Source organism: Caretta caretta, chromosome 6 (assembly GCF_965140235.1).
Source record: "Caretta caretta isolate rCarCar2 chromosome 6, rCarCar1.hap1, whole genome shotgun sequence".
Classification (NCBI taxonomy): domain Eukaryota; kingdom Metazoa; phylum Chordata; order Testudines; family Cheloniidae; genus Caretta; species Caretta caretta.
Genome location: NC_134211.1, coordinates 67,603,588 through 67,623,668, shown reverse-complemented (window position 1 = coordinate 67,623,668; position 20,081 = coordinate 67,603,588). Strand labels below are relative to the sequence as shown.

General features: G+C 41.7%; 2 protein-coding genes across 6 annotated transcripts in view; one reads left to right on the top strand and one right to left on the bottom strand.

The window, feature by feature from the left end:
- The window catches only part of STARD9 (StAR related lipid transfer domain containing 9), a 188,806-nt gene extending 181,755 nt beyond the window's left edge, over positions 1 to 7,051 (top strand). The window contains exons 33-34 of one of the 2 annotated variants that reach the window (XM_048854798.2): positions 2,331 to 2,489; positions 4,643 to 7,051. In XM_048854798.2, the coding sequence (XP_048710755.2) occupies positions 2,331 to 2,489; positions 4,643 to 4,744 (261 nt within the window). In that variant the 3' untranslated portion in view covers positions 4,745 to 7,051. Of the gene's footprint in view, positions 1 to 2,330; positions 2,490 to 3,580; positions 4,591 to 4,642 lie in introns of those variants that run through there. The other variant, XM_075129679.1, reaches the window with a different exon arrangement.
- A 4,382-nt stretch (positions 7,052 to 11,433) lies between these two features.
- Positions 11,434 to 20,081, bottom strand: part of CDAN1 (codanin 1) — a 43,821-nt gene continuing 35,173 nt past the window's right edge. For 3 of the 4 annotated variants that reach the window (XM_048854899.2, XM_075129681.1, XM_075129680.1), the window contains 6 exons: positions 19,650 to 19,807; positions 17,737 to 17,844; positions 17,294 to 17,357; positions 15,712 to 15,911; positions 14,132 to 14,239; positions 11,434 to 13,278 (listed from right to left, as the gene is read on the bottom strand). In XM_048854899.2, the coding sequence (XP_048710856.2) occupies positions 13,153 to 13,278; positions 14,132 to 14,239; positions 15,712 to 15,911; positions 17,294 to 17,357; positions 17,737 to 17,844; positions 19,650 to 19,807 (764 nt within the window). In that variant the 3' untranslated portion in view covers positions 11,434 to 13,152. Of the gene's footprint in view, positions 13,279 to 14,131; positions 14,240 to 15,711; positions 15,912 to 17,293; positions 17,358 to 17,736; positions 17,845 to 19,649; positions 19,808 to 20,081 lie in introns of those variants that run through there. The other variant, XM_075129682.1, reaches the window with a different exon arrangement.

The window sequence follows — 20,081 nt, the reverse complement described above, 5'->3', positions numbered from 1 at the left end:
TTGGCAGCCAGTATCAAGTGGAGTGCCCCAAGGGTCGGTCCTGGGGCTGGTTTTGTTCAATATCTTCATAAATGATCTGGAGGATGGTGTGGATTGCACCCTCAGCAAGTTTGCAGATGACACTAAACCGGGAGGAGAGGCAGATACACTGGAGGGTAGGGATAGGATACAGAGGGACCTAGACAAATTGGAGGATTGGGCCAAAAGAAATCTGATGAGGTTCAACAAGGACAAGTGCAGAGTCCTGCACTTAGGACGGAAGAATCCAATGCACCGCTACAGACTAGGGACCGAATGGCTAAGCAGCAGTTCTGCAGAAAAGGACCTAGGGGTGACAGTGGATGAGAAGCTGGATATGAGTCAGCAGTGTGCCCTTGTTGCCAAGAAGGCCAGTGGCATTTTGGGATGTATAAGTAGGGGCATTGCCAGCAGATCGAGGGACGTGATCGTTCCCCTCTATTCGACACTGGTGAGGCCTCATCTGGAGTACTGTGTCCAGTTTTGGGCCCCACACTACAAGAAGGATGTGGAAAAATTGGGAAGAGTCTAGCGGAGGGCAACAAAAATGATTAGGGGACTGGAACACGAGTTATGAGGAGAGACTTAGGGAACTGGGGATATTTAGTCTACAGAAGAGAATGAGGGGGGATTTAATAGCTGCTTTCAACTACCTGAAAGGGGGTTCCAAAGAGGATGGCTCTAAACTGTTCTCAGTGGTAGCAGATGACAGAACAAGGAGTAATGGTCTCAAGTTGCAGTGGGGGAGATTTAGGTTGGATGTTAGGAAAAACTTTTTCACTAGGAGGGTGGTGAAACACTGGAATGCATTACCTAGGGAGGTGGTGGAATCTCCTTCCTTAGAAGTTTTTAAGGTCAGGCTTGACAAAGCCCTGGCTGGGATGATTTAGTTGGGGATCGGTCCTGCTTTGAGCAGGGGGTTGGACTAGATGACCTTCTGAGGTCCCTTCCAACCCTGATATTCTGTGATTCTATGTGGTAGCAGACACCCTATGGCAACTTTGCTGAGGAAGGCTAGAGCTGTATACATTCATACTCTGGCTGGCTATGCACTAAGACTCCAGGTAGACAAGCCCTCTGTATGCATGCATGCAGTTTCCTGTTAGAAGTAGTGCTACACTGATCTATTATAATAAATTTTCCAACCCAGTGGACTTAACTTGTCTTAATTACTTCTAGGTATCTAAAGTATAACTGCTTAGTGAAGAAATACAAAATAGAAATTACACATTTAAGTCATCTATAGGTTTTCACAATCAGGCCCTTATTTTAAAATAACCCCAAAACACCCAGTTGTCACTTGGGTGGAATGAAAGAGAGCCACAAATCTGTTCTGGTGGAACTAGTATAGTTTATACTCTAGCTCATTCTAAAAGTTTGCAATAGCTGAGCTCTTGAGTTGGGTAGAAACTTCAATGCACAGTAACACATTCTTCCACTATCACAGCTAGAGCTGGTTGAAAAGTTTAAATAAAAAATGGCCTATTTCTAAAATGAACAATTTTGATTAAAACTGATATTTTCAAAATTTTTCACTGATTTGAACTCTTGGTTTTTTGTAAATGGAAAATGTCTGTAATCATTCTGTCAAAACTGAAAAAACGAGAAAGTGCTCATTTTGAAGCTTCAAAGTTATTTCTTTATTTGAACAGTTCCAATCTGTATTTCAGCTGCAGGAGATTGTGGCATCCACCAGTTGGTTATTATAAGTGTCTTATCAGAGGTTGGCATTCTTGTCCAGGTTTCTCCTTCTGCTTTCACATTCTATAAAAAACTAGGTTAAGCTAACATTTAAGTACTACAGTATTTATGTATGAATCACTGCCTCAAATAAACTTGTTCTCCTACCACAGCAGGTGGTGGTGTTTTACCTTTAAAATGTATCGCACAATTTATATTGCTTGTGTTAGGACTGTGTCTTAACAGATTGAGCTGTCTGCACTGGGAGGTGAGTGAATTTAGCTAACTATTGTAGGTGATTCAAACCACTGGTACCTTATGTTGTAAACAGATTACCTCCCTCTGGCTACAGGGAAGAAAAGTGACAGGTTCTCTGAGAGAATCCCATCACAGGTAACAGGATGAACCTCAGAGCATTTTTTGTTCATTAAATGAATGGGCATGAGCTGGTTGAGGCATTGCCTTTGCTCAGGACTAATAGGTATTAGCATCCCTTTGGACCAGAATTTTGTCTCAGTGTACTGTGTCTGAACTATTTCAGCTGTATAACTTACACTGTGCCCCAAAAGCTTGCAATTTTTGTCTTCTCTGCTCTAAATAAATAACTGTTTTTGGCACTCTCTCATATGCAGGAAAACTTGTCGATTTTAGCTATTCAGTCCATCTATGATGAGTCCATGCCTCGTCCTTGTAAAGAAATGGTACGAGGGGAGATTCTGCCAAGTGCTTGGATATTGGAACCTGATAGAGTAAATGGAAAAGACGTCACCAGAATCGTTTACATGGCACAGGTGAGAGATTCCATGCAAATGTTTTGATTCAGTTACACATCCAGTTGAGTCTAAGCATTTTCTGATGTCACCTAACCCATTTCTGCAGTGAGAATATTATACAAGTAAAATTAACGTTCATCTCAAGACTTGCAAAGTGCTCATACTAATATATTATGTTGACAGATTTTAAATCATACTAAATTCAGTGAGATTGCTACTTTGTTGTGAACACAATGGTTGCCTGATTACAAGAGAGACTTAGTGTTCCAATATGTAATGTAGACTGGAACTTTGTTTAAGCTAGTATGGAGACAATCATGTCAGGGCACCTGATTCCATATGTAGTGTAGACAGACCCCTTTATTGATCTTACAGCATCTAAAGACTGGTTTACACAAGGTGTTGGGTCATGTGTCCCATACAGACCCCTTTATTGATCTTACAGCATCTAAAGACTGGTTTACACAAAGTGTTGGGTCATGTGTCCCATATCTTAACTATTAGATTTTTAGTGAGCAAAATCTATACAGCACATACTTGCAATGTGTTGAGCTCCGATAAGTGCCATCTGCCTAGAGCAGTGGTTCCCAAACTTGTTCTACTGCTTGTGCAGGGAAAGCCCCTGGCAGGCTGAGCTGGTTTGTTTACCTGCCATGTCAACAGGTTCAGCTGATCGCGGCTCCCAGTGGCCATGGTTCGCTGCTCCAGGCTCATGGAAGCTGCAGCCACTAAGTGCCTCAGCCTGCACCTGGAGCAGCGAACTGTGGCCACTGGGAGCGGTGATCGGCCGGATGTGGCAGGTAAACAAACCAGCCTGGCCCACCAGGGGCTTTCCCTGCACAAACGGCGGAACAAGTTTGGGAACCACTGGTCTTGGGTTAGAAAGGTAATGGTGTTTATGTCCCAGATCCAAGGTTCCACTCTGCTAATGTGTGTCTCAGTTTCTCCAGCTGTAAAATGGGTATACTACTTTCCTAGGTGTCAGAAGGATAATTAACAGTTTTGAGAGCCTTCTGTAAAGGTGACTTTATATGCAAATTGTATTTATTTGTGTGGCTCTGCCACTGAAAGTAAACAATCACCACAACAGTCTATGTATTTTTTTGCAGCTATTATAAACAAAATGCCAGAATGTATAAAGAATGAGATTGAAAATAATACAATGCCATTATGCAGGACCTCATTGAGAGTATGGTGTTCATTTGAGCCCCTATCTCAAGCAGAAGGGGACAAGAGACAGGTGATGAAAGTGAGTATAGGAGAGACAAAGTATTACCACTCTTTTGAGAGGGGTTACAGAAGGAGGTTTACAAATAAGTTAAAATAAAATTAGGCTTTGCTCTTACAATACAAGAACAAGGGGGCAATCAATGAACCTGACAGTAATTTTCCATTTCACTTTTACCTTTGTTGTCTATCATTGTCCCAGGATCATTAGTATTATGGTGCCATCTACAACAAAGCAAAGAATTGTAAAACTCCCTCCCCTGTCGAGTGAGAAACAGACTAGGGCCTATTTAAAAGAGAAGACCTGATCCCCCTCATTTCAATGAACTATGATACAGGAGTTGTGTTATGCTCTTCACATCCAGCCTAATCCTGTATGTTAAAAGTAAAAAAGAACCGTACTGTGTAGTAGTAATGTTATACCCTGAGAGCTAAAATGTAATGAAGCTTAATTTCTTTCTACTTAAAGAACTTCTCATCCCTATTTTTCAATGGTCTGTTCTACTGTATGATTTTATATTAAATATGTAGAGAGCATTATTGTTTACAGTAGTTTCAGTGTATAGTGTACACTGCATCGTTTGTCAGAGCAGCTTGTTCTCATGAATTTGGAGCTCACTTATTAAGCAGTTAATTTGTGGTTTGATTTATAGCTTGTGACTTATCAATTGCAGTGCTTGGGTATGATTTGAGCAAATGTAAAGTTGATTGTCTCTCTCATACAACACCAGTATGAAGGAGGCAGGCTTAATTTTAACTTCAGACTTCAATCATACCACTTTTTCTTTGTATTTCTTCATCATTATTATTTGTGGCCTGTTGGCACAGGACTATAACTTGTTTACTGTGTACTCTTATACCATTTAGCCATTAAAAACCCACACTAGAAAAACTGTCTTGACTCAAGAGCACTCACAAAAACCCTTCTATTTTAATTTCTGCAGGTTGATCTCGGTGCCCCAGCTATCCCTGCACGGCTTCTGAGCTCCATTGCTAAGCGGCAGCCTCTGGTGATTGCTAGACTAGCACATTGGTTTTGTTGTTAACTAGCAAAAAAGACACATTGTTACAGTGGGAGAAAGCAGCAAAGTACCAGGGAACAGATGTGAAAGTCTTTATCTTCCTCACAGAAAAAGTAAAATTTTGGCTTAGAAAACATTTTCAATCATGTCCCTCTTCAGAACCGGAGATGAGAAGCCACAGGCTAACCCGCTCTGTGCAAAGCTATTACTGAAACAAACACCTGGAAGATTAACAGCTCCAGGAATCGCTGTTCAAAGAGTAAACGTTCTTAGGGTACCTGTCCTTACCTGAGGTAGGTCCCTCCCAGCACTTGCTGTTCAGTAGTGGGGGGAAAGTGCTGACTGTAGTAAATCTGTCAGCAAAGACAGCGAGCCCTCACCTTGCAGGCAATCTGCCTGGGTGCAAAAGGCAGGTTACAGCCATTTCAAAATGCAATCCTTCCTTCTCTATGCAAGAGAAAGCCCTTGCATAGAGAAACAAATCTGTTGTCAGATGTTACAAGAATGATGCTTACAGATGGAGGCTTCATAATAAACATTGTAGATAAAGTCAGCTTGCCCACCTGGAGGAGTTCTTAATCTTGGCAGGGTTAAAATGTTAACAGCATGACCAACTAATCATTCTACCCCCTGCTTGAATGAAGCTCTAGATTCAGTATATCAAATTGTCACTATTCAGCAACAGGGGCAAGAAAAACATACCTCAGGAGACAGTTTATTCATGTGCTACTACATGATCACAGTAATGCAGAATTAGGTGCTTTGAAGTGGAGAAACCAAGACTAGGGAGTAGAACTGATGATTCAAGTTGTTTCTAGAATTAAAATCCTGCAAACGTGAAAAGTTTAGTTTTGTTCTGATGGCTGTTCTATTCTTTTTCTCACCTGAACCAACCAGATTCTCTAGTTGCTAAGGTACAGAGCGTTCCCAAGGGGCTCGTATCTCCAGCTGAATTTTGTCTGAAGCTCCTGCTTTAAAGTTTTATATACAGAAAACCCTCTTTCTATAAAATTGTCATATCCTTTTAAAAGAGTTACCTGAAACCTAAACCCTTACTATAGCAGAGAACCATTAAAAATATACATTAGGGAGCAGATGCTTGAAAGGGGTAAATGTCCACCCTGTCCAAGGTAGTACTGCACTTTAAATGTGATGAATGGGTATCTATCTTCAATAGCATACCAAAGGCTGGTTTTCTAAGTTAAGAAAAACAGCCATGATTCTCCCCCCCAGATAAACTAAAGGCAGACTTCAGTGCAGCCCACTTACTTCACTGAGGTTGCACATGCCTAATGGGGCAGAATTCAGTCCTTGAACTAGATACCTATTTGATCTGAATATTTTACTTAATTTTCTGAACCATTTGACACAAATCTTTGTTCTGGTGTGACAGGGATGAGTGATAGCATCTACTTACTACAGGCAACCACTGTTGAGTTTACTTCATTAAACACTCACCTGCCAGAGAAAACAAATTACAGAAATAGCTTTCAGCAAGTGACAAACCCCTGCACTGCACTCTAAAGGGATAACAACCCATTTCCTTCTTTCCATAAAAAAAAAAAAGCCATTGTGTATGATTTGTTACTTGGGGGTGGACTTTGTAAAATGCAGGAAGCAGAACTCCTCCTCCAAGTACCCCAGAACCCTTTGATTCAGACTTAGCAGTAGCTGCAGCACATTGCAATTGGGAAAGGTATGAAATCTTCATATAACCCATCAAATATTTGCTGTTTAAGTGAAAGGTTTGCTTATTTTCCATTATTTTGGACATGGCACTCTTAATGACAAAGCAATATTTTCAGGAACAACATCTAAAAGGACTCAAGGAGGTTAACAATGACAGTGCCTGTTGAAAGATAATGTCTTATTGTACAGTGCATCAGATGTTTATTTTTATAAATGCATATGTTTTTTTCTATGTTTACAAATTAAGTTATTTTTATATGCTGATGAAGCTAATTTTTATTTTTAGTAGTATCCAATTAATATAAGCTTTTTTTAAATACAGTCATCAATTGATACTAAATAGCCCTATTTATACAAATGTTTTCTTTTGCAAATATAACATTTATGGTACTGTTAATGTGTGGGATTGGTTTGTTTAGAAGAAAAGTAGGGAAAAACAAATACATCAGCTAGCTTTTATCAAGACTAGGCAAAAACTTCCTGGCAGTATTTTACTATCATTGTAGTAGTAAATTTGAATGATAGTGAATCAAACCAATTGTACTGTGTCTCTTATCCCATCTTGCTCTCAACAAGGATTGCTATTTTCATATCAACAATAAATGGTATTTTCTACATAGAGAGAAAATGCCCCAAGCGACATTCATTTTCTTGACTCAACATGCTATGTCTACTCAGCAAGACATTTTCAGCCCCTCACAAAATGTGATTTAATGGTCATTAAAATGATTTAGGAAATAACTGACAGGCTTAGTTAGTTGATGATTAAAGATTAGGCCTTCCATAACACCCTCTAAGGCGAAATTACCTATTAATGTCTATAATTTATCTAATTCTCTATGAAAAATACAAACAGCACAAGACATCTGCAGTTCCTTCAAAGCATTATAGCAGCTTTTTCCATACAATTCAATGCCTAGCAGTTAATTTGGAGGTAGTGACATCAGGAGTATAGCACTGAGTCTACTTCAGACTTCTCAAGATGCACTGTAGGGTATCAATCTAGCTACTCCCCAGGTGGTCAGCTAGATTTTCACATTTTTTGGATGGCAACTGTTTTCTACAGAAGGGGAGGGAAAGCTACTGGGATGAGTGCTCCTAACCTCTCACCATCAGCAGCAGCCAATAAAGAACAGGCATAAAGCCTGCAATGCTTGTGTAAAGACAAGTGGAGAGGGAGAGAGCAGGTCATTCCTGTGCTTAGCTAGACTCAAAGGAGGCAGAAGGGGCTCTTCCCAAGAGAAGCATACTTCCTCCTCTCCCCCCCCCATAGTACCTCACTCCAGAGGGATTCACTTAACTCTGGTGTTCTACTCAGCGTGTGTTCAATTTATGAACTGACCAGTCAACCACGCTTCATTAGGAACTAGAAGTATGCAATCAGGCAGCAGCAGTGCAGTACTGTTAAATGTAAACTACTAAAAAAAAAACTTTCCTTTTTAAAAAATTTGACATGGTAAAAGAACTATTTCAGTTGTAAACTTTTGAAAGAATATTTCAGAGTTATGAACAGCCTCCAGTCTTGAGGTTCTCTTACAACACTTAACATGAGGATCCAGCTTTCAACATAATGCTCAAGGTGCTGTAGGGTATCAATCCTAACTACTATGGGTGATTTGCTAATTTCTTTACTCAAACTACAGAAGAACTATATGTACCCCATGAGAGAGCAGACTGAAAATGGAAAGTCTGTTACCTGATTTCTTTTCTAAGCCAGGCCCATCACAGACAATTAGGCTGTGCCTGTATTCCTACAAACACCAGATGCACTTCAGCTTTTTCATAGGGCTTGGCCCCTCTTCATAAGAGCTCCTAAAGCTGTACAGGAACACAGTCCTTGCTACATAAATTCCTGAAAAGTAAAGGATGATAGCTATATACTTGGACTCTCAGGAAGCCATGGTATAGACAGCCAAAGAATGTATCTTGGGAGGGTGAAATCAGTCCCAGAAAAGAAATAAGGACATTTTGCAGAGGCCATTGGAACATGAATTGGGGAGGGGGATGGGGAAGGTGCAGGACAGGTGAGAAAATCTGCCCCATCCCTAAAATAAGTAAGTAGTCATTGATGGTGGCAGTGGTGGTTGTTGGGGTTAAGGGGGACCCTCACATGGGCACACAAGCCCTGAGAGCAGTTGCAGGAAGTCCCTGAAATAGAAGGGGATAAGGTGTGGCACACAGGGTGCTTGCAGGGATGCAAGGCGTTCCTGGTGTGTGGAATAAATGATCTACACAAGCTACAAGTGTGCAACACCCAAGTAGGTGCTTTTCTCAGACCAAGCATGCACCATGATGCTTTCAGATGATGAAGTTTTGGGCAAAATGAGGGAAGAATTAACTTGTCCTTGTAGTTTCATGGACCCTTCTTGCTGACACAGTAGGAAGCAGGTCTTCAAACAGAAAAAACAAATCAGACTGAGCCATTAGAATCTATTGTACTGTGGGTAAAACCTAGGCCTGACTGACTGTTAGTCTGAATGGAAGTGCTGCCCCAGGGACCTCAGTGCCACTGAGGGAGCCTGAGGTTGTAACCCTGTTTAGTGCTAACACAAGATGAGATGGTGGGAGGCCTTACACCAACATCTAGGCTATCCAGATGACCTGGTTTCCTGGGTTTTTAATGGTGTCCAACTACAAGGATCAAAGGAATGGTGTCTATACTCTTGTATAGACAAGGTAGTGGAAGGCCTGTGCAAAGCAAGGGAAGCGCTTTAGAGGGTATTCCTTCTTGTTTAGGATTTGCAACTCAAAAGATTTGGTCAAACTCTGGTAATCTGGGCCAGAAAATCCTACCTGCTGGGAAAATGGAGTGGAGACTTTTGGGTCAGGTCCAATATCTCATGGCTTCTTAAGAATCTGGAATGACAGGAATGCTGCGTCTATCATCATTTCATAATTCTTCCCAGTAGTGGAAATGGAGAGAAAAGCATAGAGAAGCTGATATGGCCATCTGTGAACTCCACAGCATCTAATCCTATTGGTCTTTGCCTGATGAGGTAAGATTTTCACCTTGACATTTCACCTGAACAGATCCCATCTAAGGTGGCCTAGCTCCCTGGATATCAGCTGGAGAATTTATAGGTTCAGGGGCCACAGCTGCTGACAATTTATCTAGCATACTGTTATGTTCAGCAGCTTCATTAGGTGGATTGCCACAATGGAGGCAATGTGACCTTGTGCTCAGGAAAACACCTGGACTGCAGGGATATTTAAACTTCACCTCCTTATGTTCCTTTGTCACTTTATATATACCAAGGTCATTGTGTTCTAGATGTCCAGCAGAGCCAGTGTGACCACTCATCTCTAGAAAGCTGGAGCCTTTTTTAGCCTTCAGCATCACCTGTGTATTGTGGTGCCCCAAGTGGGCTCCTCACCTTGAAAGGCTGGCATTAGTGTAGCTGTGTTCAGGAATGTGGAGGAAGCATCCTTTCATCACATGGGGTTCTTGTTTCCACCAACTGAGGGAATGAATTAGTGGATGGTAAACTTTCCTTTCCATCTCTTGTTGAGAATCCCTCAAAAGGCCAAAGCCTATCAGAGGAACCTCCAAAGTTCTCTCTCATGTGCAGGCTCACACAGGACAAGAACAACTAGAAGGAATAGACAAAGATGGATTGATGCCAGGTATTGACACATCTTGGTTTCTTGATCTTGTAGTCTTGTTTGCCAGAAGTTGGGAATGAGCGACAAGAGATGGTTCATTTGATGATTACCTGTTCTGTTCATTCCCTCTAGTGCACCTGGCACTGGCCCCTGTCAGAAGGCAGGATACTGGGCTAGATGGACCCTTGGTCTGACCCAGTAGGGCCATTCTTATGAGGTATCCAAAGATCATGCTCTGATTAGCATGGGGTCTAAGAACAGGTATAAATAAATTCCTAGACTCCTCACCCAGGCTGCTAGCTTTGTCAGTGGATTAACAGATAGCGTAGCATTTTGTATTGACAGGAGCAATTGCTGTAGGCAAACCAGAGAAACTGCCAATTACAACATCTGATGGGATTATGCAGATAAACCTCTTCCTGGTCTAACAGTGGAAAAGGTCTCCTGGAGAGATTGCAGAGAGAGGCGAAGTTAGAATGTCCATTTTATTTATCATTATGCTGACTATACTTTTTGAAGTCTAGATGGCCCAGTCTCTTCCTAACCCTTTTCTCACTATGAAGAAAGTAGAGCAGTGCCCTGAACCTCTTTCCTGGGACAGGTTTTATCACCATTAGCTCTAGCAGGTGTAAGATTTCCATCAGAATGACAACGTTTTCTTATCCCTGGAGTTTGGAGAGAGGATGAAGGAAGTTGAGGAGCCTGGCACTCCAGAGAGCATCCATACTACAATGACACTCATTTCCACCTGTCTAAAGTTGATTGGAACCATCTGAATGGGAAATGAAGCATGCAGCTCCTTATGTTTATCTCCATATGAATGCAGGCTCTGTTGCAGTTATACTGACTATAAGATGACTTGTGGACTTACCCCGGCGGAGCCTTGATAAAACAGAGGAGAGAGGTGGGGAAAAAAAAAGATGTTGCTTGTTATTGCCCCAGAAGAAACTTTAAAAATTAAGAGGCTAAAGGGCAAGGAAGAAGGCCTGAACTACCACTCTGTTTCCACCATCAGTGGCAGACAGCCTAATGCCATGACACAGACAAACCCTGGAGCCTGGAGGAGAGCCTCCAGCATTCGCAGGAAGAGAGGTGCAGCCCAACAGTCTTGGACTAATAAATAATCAGAATAAAAAAAACTGATTACAAGTAATATGAACATACAACTCACCAGCCAGCGCAGGGACAACATGTTGGCAAAGTCAGTGTTACACCTGAGTTGTCTGAAATAGACCCAGCAACTTCACTATTACAACAAAAGTCTTGCAGAGTGTTTACAGGATGAGTGCAGCTCCCCAGCTATGCTTCTTAGAGATGGGTATCCTTGTGTGCTTTAGTTTGCACCAGTTTTAAAAAAACTCAATGAGTGACTGTGTGCACTTCTAGCTTTATATACTTGCAGTTCAGACACAAAACAGGCCTCCATTTTGATAATCTCTTTATTACAGCAAATCTGACAGCTTTACTGAGATATCAACAGTGAAATGGTCATGTTATACTGAGCCCTGAAGAGCAAGTGTGTGTAGCATGAAGAAGCACACCTGTTCTTTCAGTTCATTTTGTTCACATGATATGGTATTACTGAACAACCTGAGCATGATGACAGGAAACAAAAAACACTGACAAGACAGATACCTGGCATCTGCAGTCTCCTTCAATCCAGCACCCAACAGTCTGAGTAGGTGACAAAACTACCCAAAATAGTTGCAACATGCACATTGTCCTCTTTGGTTTCCCTCATTTTCTCTGTGTCCAGTAGACTTTAATAGTAGCCAGATTTATGCAGTCTGATTTTTAAACAATTTAACTCCTTGACATTTCATTTTCTACCCCAGGAATTCCTACCCATACCAGCAAAAGAGAGGCTAATTAGCAATAGAAATGGCCATACAAACAGCCTAGGATTCACCTTGTCTAGCTGTCTTGCTTATGTAACACAATATTTGCTTTTGAATAACCTAGTGAGGAAAAGACACTCCATCGACCTGTTAGGCAAAAAGAAAAAAAAAATCCTTCCTTATACAGGGAGGCAAATCCTATGCAAACTCTCTGATGAGTGACTAATCTTATTAAAAACCCTTGGAACATTGTATTTAAGATACTGAAAATTAGCAGCCCCTCTTTGTTGGCAGTTTCCCTTTTAAGGTGGATCCATGAGGATGGACAGCACTCAGCAGCATGCCATGAATAGGACTGCTTCCTTCCAGCATCCTAGTGATGCTATTTCATGGGAGTTCTGTTACGTTTCCAATCTAGTTACTCTAGTCTGTGCTTATCACGCACAAGTCTTTCTATGAAAGAACCCCAAACTCAAGGCAATAAGGATTTTAAAGACAGTGAGTAACAGATACATAGCATTTATGCTCACACTACAAAAACAATGCCTCTTAAAATACTGTCAGCTCTCCCTAGTAAAAAAGATAACCAGATGATCTCCCCCTCAATTCTATAAAAACCATGAAATAGAAGTGCTGCTTTTGTTAAGTGAGAGACAAACATAGGCATGAATGTCCTTTAAAATAATATCTGATCCAATGCTCCAAAATATTTTTTTGTGATTTTACTTTTAAAATGTGTCTTAAAAAATTTAAAAAACAAACCTTCAAGCTTGAGCTCATGGTGAAAAATAAATATCCCTCTATCTCCTTGGGCTATAGTTTGACTTCTTCCTTCTCCTGGTAGCACAGTGTATTTTCTAAAAGAGTCCATAAGAAATCACACTAAGTTAAGATAAGAGATGGCACCTTGGGAAACCACCAGAAATCCCTCCAGCAACGTAGCAGGTTTTGTGCACTAGAATGGATTCTAGACTCTGTTCAGAGCCTCTTGCTGCAGGAGTACAAGATGTGTTTCCACTACAAGTATGGATCAGCAGCTGTGAACCACAGTCAGGTTCTTAAAAGAGTTCCAAACTTAGAGAGCAACTCTTAGAAGCATTTCCATTTGCAGATGTAAACCCCTCCAAACACTTTGAGGGATGTGTGTTCCTGTCACACCTAGTGACTCCTTCAAGGGAAAGTCTGATGCAGTTTTTGCACAAGTGACCCTTCAATGCATTGTGATCCAAGCAAGAGGCTTACTGCATGGACTCAGCAGCAACATCAAATTCCATATGTCGAGTTCTCCTCAGATTGTCTGCACTAGCTTTCTGCTGCCACAGTACCTCTTGGTTGTCTCACCAATTCACAAGGCCTAGTCCTGGATTCTGCAACATGATACTCTGATATAAATATTCTAGAGATAGTTTCCAATTCTTCCAAGAAATCCTGCAACAAACAATGCAAATCAGAGACCATCTTTTAAAAGTGTGAGCCAAGGGATACAAACTTCTTTTGAATAATATAAAGTTCAGATTTCATAAGCAAAAACGGGATCAAAGTTTTGTGTTGGGATGTTAATATAATGACACAGACTATACCAGTAAAAACAGTTAAAGCACAGTGGAAGAGACCACAGCTGCTGAAGTGATAAGATACCAAGCCTTCCCTTTGATCCCTGTGCCGATCTTAGTTTATATACTAACCTGATATGAGCACCTAAAAATCATTGCCTGATTCTTAAAGGTGCTGAGCACCTGCAGTTTCCATTAACTGCAGTGGGATTTATGGGTGTTGAGCACATCAAAAAATCAGACCACATTTAGTCAGAGGACTAACTTGAAGCTCCCACATTTCAAACATCTAGCCAGCGGTTAGATTCTCTAGTGCATTATGGTGATGGCAAAGAGGCTGAAAAGCAGCTGGATCTTGCCAGCTGAGAATTTCCCCTGGCATAGAGAAGTTCTGAGCTGGAGCAGATCCAACATACCCAGCCCCCTGTGAGCCTGGCCAGGTGTGCTGCACTTCAGCTATCCCCAGCTAGTTTATGGTTTCTTGGGGACCACTGTCAGCTGGTATAGTGGCAGGTTTTCTAATCTATACTGAAGCAGGGCAGGCACAGATCCAGCCTAAGACAACCCCCCTACACACACACTTTATATTGCACCAAGCAGAAACTCTGCATAGACAAGAATCTGGGCCTAGGTCTTTGAGAGAGGGGTACAAAAAAATTAAAGCTAAAAGCCAAACTGACACAGCATCCTCAAATTCATGCCTGAATATTAAAATGAAAAATACTTACTGAGGACCAGAGAAGTTCTTGGAGGCTATGCAAGCAGTTCTCTATCTCTGCATTTCCCATCAGACCATGACCAACAAGACCATGAAGCATAAACAGGAACAAATCCCACTGCAGAAAAAACAAGGAGTGTCAAATTCCTCAAGATGGGCTATGGCCTGCATCTATTTACTGCTCTGTAAGAACTCTGTACAAGTTATGTTTTGAATTTACTCCAATCTGTATTATGGGGAAAAAACAAAGGTGAAAAGAGGAAGTGAACCATGGCCCTGGGGCTTCCTTGCAGCTCATCTAGTCTTGGTTTTTCTATTCTACAATAAAACAATCACACCATTTCAGTGTTGATAAATGCAAAGTAATGCACATTGGAAATTTAATCCAAATTATACATACAAAATCTTGGGATCTAAATTAGCTACTACCACTCAAGATCTTGGCGAAATTGTGAAGCATTTTATGAAAACATCTGCTCAATGTGCAAAAACACAAAGAATGTTAGGAACCATAAGGAAAGGGATAAAAAGACAGAAAATATAATAATGCAATTAGAACTGGAAAAAATACAGAGATATGGAACAGCTTTCATATGAAGACATTAAGGCAGCTGGGACTGTTCAGCTTCGAAAAGAGACAACTGCGGCAAGATATGATAAAGATTTATTAAATAATGAATGGTGGGGAAAAACTGAATAAGGAAGTATTTATCCCTTCACAACACATGAACCAGGGGTCATCCAAAGAAATTAATAGGGAGAAGGTTTAATACAAATATGAGGAAGTACTTCACACAATGTCAACCAGTCAAACTCCTATTTCTGGCCTTCACAATATCCCCTGGCAATAACTGGGTTAAAAAAAGATTCCATAAGTTCATGGATGATAGGTCTATCTATGGCTATTAGAAAAGATGGCATGGATGCAACCCCATGCTCCCATTGTCCCTAAGCCTCAGACTGCCAGAAGCTGGGACTAGATGACAGAGGATGGATCACTTGATAAATTGCCCTGTTCAGTTCACTCCCTCTGAAGCACCTTGCTCTGGCCACTGTCTGAAGACAGGATACAGGGCTAGATGGACCATTGGTCTGATCCAGTACAGCCATTCTTACGTTTATTTTCAGTTCTGGATTCCCAGCTGGAAATAGAGTAAGTGTTTCCTGCCCAGCTCAAGGACAGGTTGGGAATGCCTGTCTAATTTTCAACAAAAGCGGATATCCTGGTCTGGATCTACACAGAAAAATTCTTCAGACCCAAAGTTAACCATGGGGCCATTTATGTTTACAGTGCTATAATCTCTCAGGTTGATCATCAATTTTATCATTTGTTCTGACATAAAACTGAACAAATTCTAGTGTCACTTGCATCTCCCCAAACATAAATATCACAGTCTGCCTTCTTGACAAAACTATACACTGCTCTTACTTTTCCGCTGTCCCTGAAGAAACTCATTGGCAGCTGAACAGAGAGCCAAATCTTGCTGGCCTTACTCACGTGATAGTCAGTCACAGAAATCAACAGAACTCCAGTGTGAGTACAGCAAGCAGGATTGGGCAGATGGTTCTGGAGAGCTAAGGAAGTCCCACCTCACGTTGCTTGACTTCTGCGATGTAACCGACATTCTTCCTGCTGAACATCAGCTGAACGGGAACAGGTGTCCAAAAGTCTTCCTTCCAAACTGACAGCAGCGATTTCAGAAGGCCATAGACAGCATTCTTCCCTCGCTGTCTTTCAGGTTTCTTCTGGATCTGAGGCTTAAGGCCCTGGATAGGAACACGATCTGAAACTATGGGATGGAGGGGATGGACCAATACAGTTTATTACTATTACATTTACAGTCATCTTGGTATGTGCAGCACATTGTTAGTGAGCTGACAGGCTTCGTTAGCACCAATACAAACACCAAGGTGAAAATATTCACAAAGAGGCAGTGCAGAGCCACAGTTTCTACTGAGGAGGGTCAGAATCTTGGAACATGCAAAATTCTGGGTTCTGCACCCAAGACAGAAAACACCGCAAACAAGAAATAGAAGTCTGTTCTGAAGTTGACTCTACTGGCCTATTGCCCACAAAGCTGGGAGAAGAAAGCAATAAAACTAGCTACTAGTTTTTAGTCTAACAGAATGGGATGTAGTTGTCACTCCTACAAAGGGCAGTGGTTACTTTAACTGAATAGAACATTTAAATAAAAAAAATGTACACTTTGCATTAATAATTTTACTGATAGATTAGTAGATCCTAGATTTACGTGGGGCGGCTGTACTCTCACTTTATAGTGGATGAACTGTTTTCTCTAAGGACAACATTCATTTTTAATTATTCTTATTACAGTACTTCTAAATACAGCTAAACAATGAATCCTAAAAAACTCAGACCTTCCCTGTAGTTTGTCATCTCATGGAAAGACAGAACTGCATTTCCAGCCCCCCCCCCCCCCCCCCCCAAAAAAAAAAAGAAGTTTAGCGTGTTTCATCCTTCCAAGGTACAGGAAACTGCTCTCTAAAAGGGGAACATTTCAAGGAGAGCCCTACTCCCTCTGAAGGCTCTAGACAGCAGAGATATGGAGACTGGCCAGGGGGAAAGCTCTGCACCCACATGATTAGCTAGAAGTGTGTGAGGTGTAGATGCATATCAGGTATCAGAAGCCATAATCTAACACATTTAGCAAGAGGGGAAATCACACACTGTAGTTGGCTGCTGCCAAGAGATCCAGGCAGTAATGCACTCGCTGAACCTGCACAGAGGGGTCACTGATCCACATGAAATGAGCTAATGACTTTCTCTCACAAGAGAGGCATGAAAACTGGAATCAAATATTACATTTAGGAAAATGTTCAATTCCAATAATCCAGAGACAGGGATCTCAGAGCTCACTGCGTGTCTGAATGAGGGGGCCAAGAACTGGGAGGGGAAAAAAGGGTGAATGAGGTAAATATGTATTTGAAGGAGGTCAGCTCAAAAGAATGATGTTTGTGAGGGGTTTTAAGAAAGCAATCTCCCAGTCATCCTGTGGGTTTTGCAATGCAATGTCTTTGCAGATCCAGTGGCACTTTTGTTACAAGAGAGCCAACAAAACTCTGAATTAAAAGCAGGGAGACCTAAGGGGCACTCAGAGGTGAAGGGAAAGCAGTCAGCATTAACAATGCACAGACGTCACAACTGGCTTACCTAGGAGAGATGCCAACTCTACAGTGCACCTAGCCAGCTGCTGCTCAGAGGTGGGACACATGAACTGAAAACAAAATTGGCATGTCACCATCAGGGAATCATCCCAGAACCTGCAGCCTCTGGTTCAGACTAATCAGACAGGAGCTTTGCATTAAAAATAATTAGGAAAGGCACAAGCAACAACAGCAGGAGCCACAGAGTTGCTGACTCAGGGTCATTAAAGAAGGCATGGTTGGAAAGATGTAGGAAATTCTCCATGAAAATAATCAATCTTCACATACCCACATATGACATGCAAATATCTAGGGTCAGAGAATGAAACTTATCTTTGCCAAGTCTGATCTCAGATGAAAGGTGCCCCCCTACCATGAGCTGAGACAGGTTCATTACACTAGCATGTACACAGATGGCTCAGAAAGCACTGCATACTTCTTTATTTCTACCTTTCTGCACTGAAGCGTTTGGCTCAGTCTTTTCAGCAAACACTCCAGCTGGACATAGGGAATTCCTTCATCTTCATCCCTGGGTCCCACAGCAATACAGAGCACGTCCTAGACGAAAAGGCAACAACAGCTCATCCTTTGCATTTCTAGAGAGATCACTGGACTGAAGATTAAGCAATTTACAACCATTCCTTAATTGTCACAAAAAAACCCAAAACAACCCATACACAGCCCATGAAGGAGGCTAGTATTATCCCCACTTTACAAACTAGGAAATGGAAGCAGAAATATTGCCACCAATTTTTTCAAACTTGGGTGCCTAACTTCAGGCACCCAAATCTATATTTAGGCATGTAATAAGTGCCCTCACTTTTGCCTGTAGCTCTCACTGATGTCAATAAGGGAAACAGCCTCTCACCACCCTTGCAAATCACATCACTTATTTAGCCACCCAAATTTCAAAGTTCTGGTCTAAGTGATTTGCCAAAAGTCACAGAGAGTCAGTGGTACAGCTGGTAACAGAACTCAGGTCTTCTGACCCCTGCCTCCATCCTCCATCTTGTGTCTCAACCATGACATCATCTTCTGCTTTTCTAGGAGGCTCAACACCATTATTACAGGAGTGTTATATATCACACTCAAAACAAATGTGTAGCATTAACTGTCTGGTTCCTTGGATCATATTTTTCCTGATGCCGTGTGTGGTTAACACCTAGCATCACCAGTGACTTACCGACCAACACTAGTATCCTTGAATGACAACTAAAGGGCAGAACTTCAATTAGAAGACATGGAAACAACTTCGTTTTAGAACATTAGAAGGATTATGTCAGATATAGTGACTCCAAATTTAAGCTTTGCAAAAAGCAAAATTAAAAAAAAAAAGTAAGATCTTCATATAACTTTCCATGATTTTTTGTTGCAATTCCAGTGGAAACGCTTGTTACTTTTAACAAAACACATTCTGCTGCAGCCAAAACATTGGAGGCAGTGGCCTAGAACATGTGAAACTGATAGGAATTTGACTATTGCTACTCTACTTTCACTACCCATGTAAACAGAAATTAAACTCAGAAAAACAAGCAGAATAAATAGTGAAAAGCAGATGAGATTATTAATATTCTTTCACTTAATTTCAGGTGATGGTGACATAACTGTTTGGGTTTTTTTTAATTATGAATTCTAAGAGAACAGCATCCATTTAAGCCTGGGACAGGAGAGGTAGGAAGGCAATCTGGAAAAATCAAGCCACCCCACCACTCCCTTCTTTCTCTGTAACTTCAATTCCCCCTAAATCCAGTTGAGTGTAGAGGAGAAGGCAGGCAGGCAAACCCCTTTCTATGGATTTGCACTGATGTAGCTGACTGGAACTCAGCAAACAATTCTGTTGGTGCATAAGGAGGAACAGAATCCAGCTAGCTCTGCAGGGCTGATAAGGATAAAGACCAGGAAATACTTATTTTAGTCCCTGAAGTCAGCAGAGCTCACGGGGGGGGGGAAAAAAAAAAAAAACACACTGAGAGCAGATCTGCGGTGTAAGGAGGAACCATTTTGACATAGTCATTCTTCAGGAAAGAACTGCACAGAACTCTCAATAGGGCAGGATGGCTCTTACATCCCCAAAACAGGGACTCTGGACTGAGGTAAGTGAAGTTAGATGGACATCTCCCTCTCCCCCCACGGCCATGTCACCATGAACACTGTATTTGACAGGGTCCCTGGAGACCAGAATGCTGATCTCTAAGCAGCTCCTGGAAGGGAGTGAGAAGCAACATAGGCACACTCCCCTCCACTCCCACCCCATCCAGGCTCAGAGCTTGTTCCTTTGAACTGTGACAGCTTAACTGTACCCAGGGGAGGAAAGTAAAAAAAAAATTATCAATGTAACCAAGGAGACAGTGGAAGTTCTGTACTTTGATCTCATTGATGATCTGAGAGGGGAACGGAGCATGATGCTGGCAGTCGGGGGGACAACCTTTCCTCTCCCCCTGTGCATCTTCACTGGGCAAGGAAGGCCCCTGGACTCTCAACATTCGATTAAAGGTAGTTCTCACTTCTCTTTTGATCAGTGCTGTAAGGAACAAACAACAGGGCTTATTACATTCATATTTTTCTCACAAGGGATATGGAGAACAGGGTTTCGAGAAACCACATCATGGGGTGCTCCCTCAAATCTTTCTCCACTGAGTGGTATCTCAGGACCAGCATAAGGAATGTGTTAGGTTTCCAACATCCCAGCCTCTGAGCTCCTATTCCTTCTCGTAATCATAGGCTCCCCTCCCACCCTGGGCATGGGCAGAGCCAATGCTGTACCCACAGCTCTTCTCAGAAGTGTAGGTTAATGG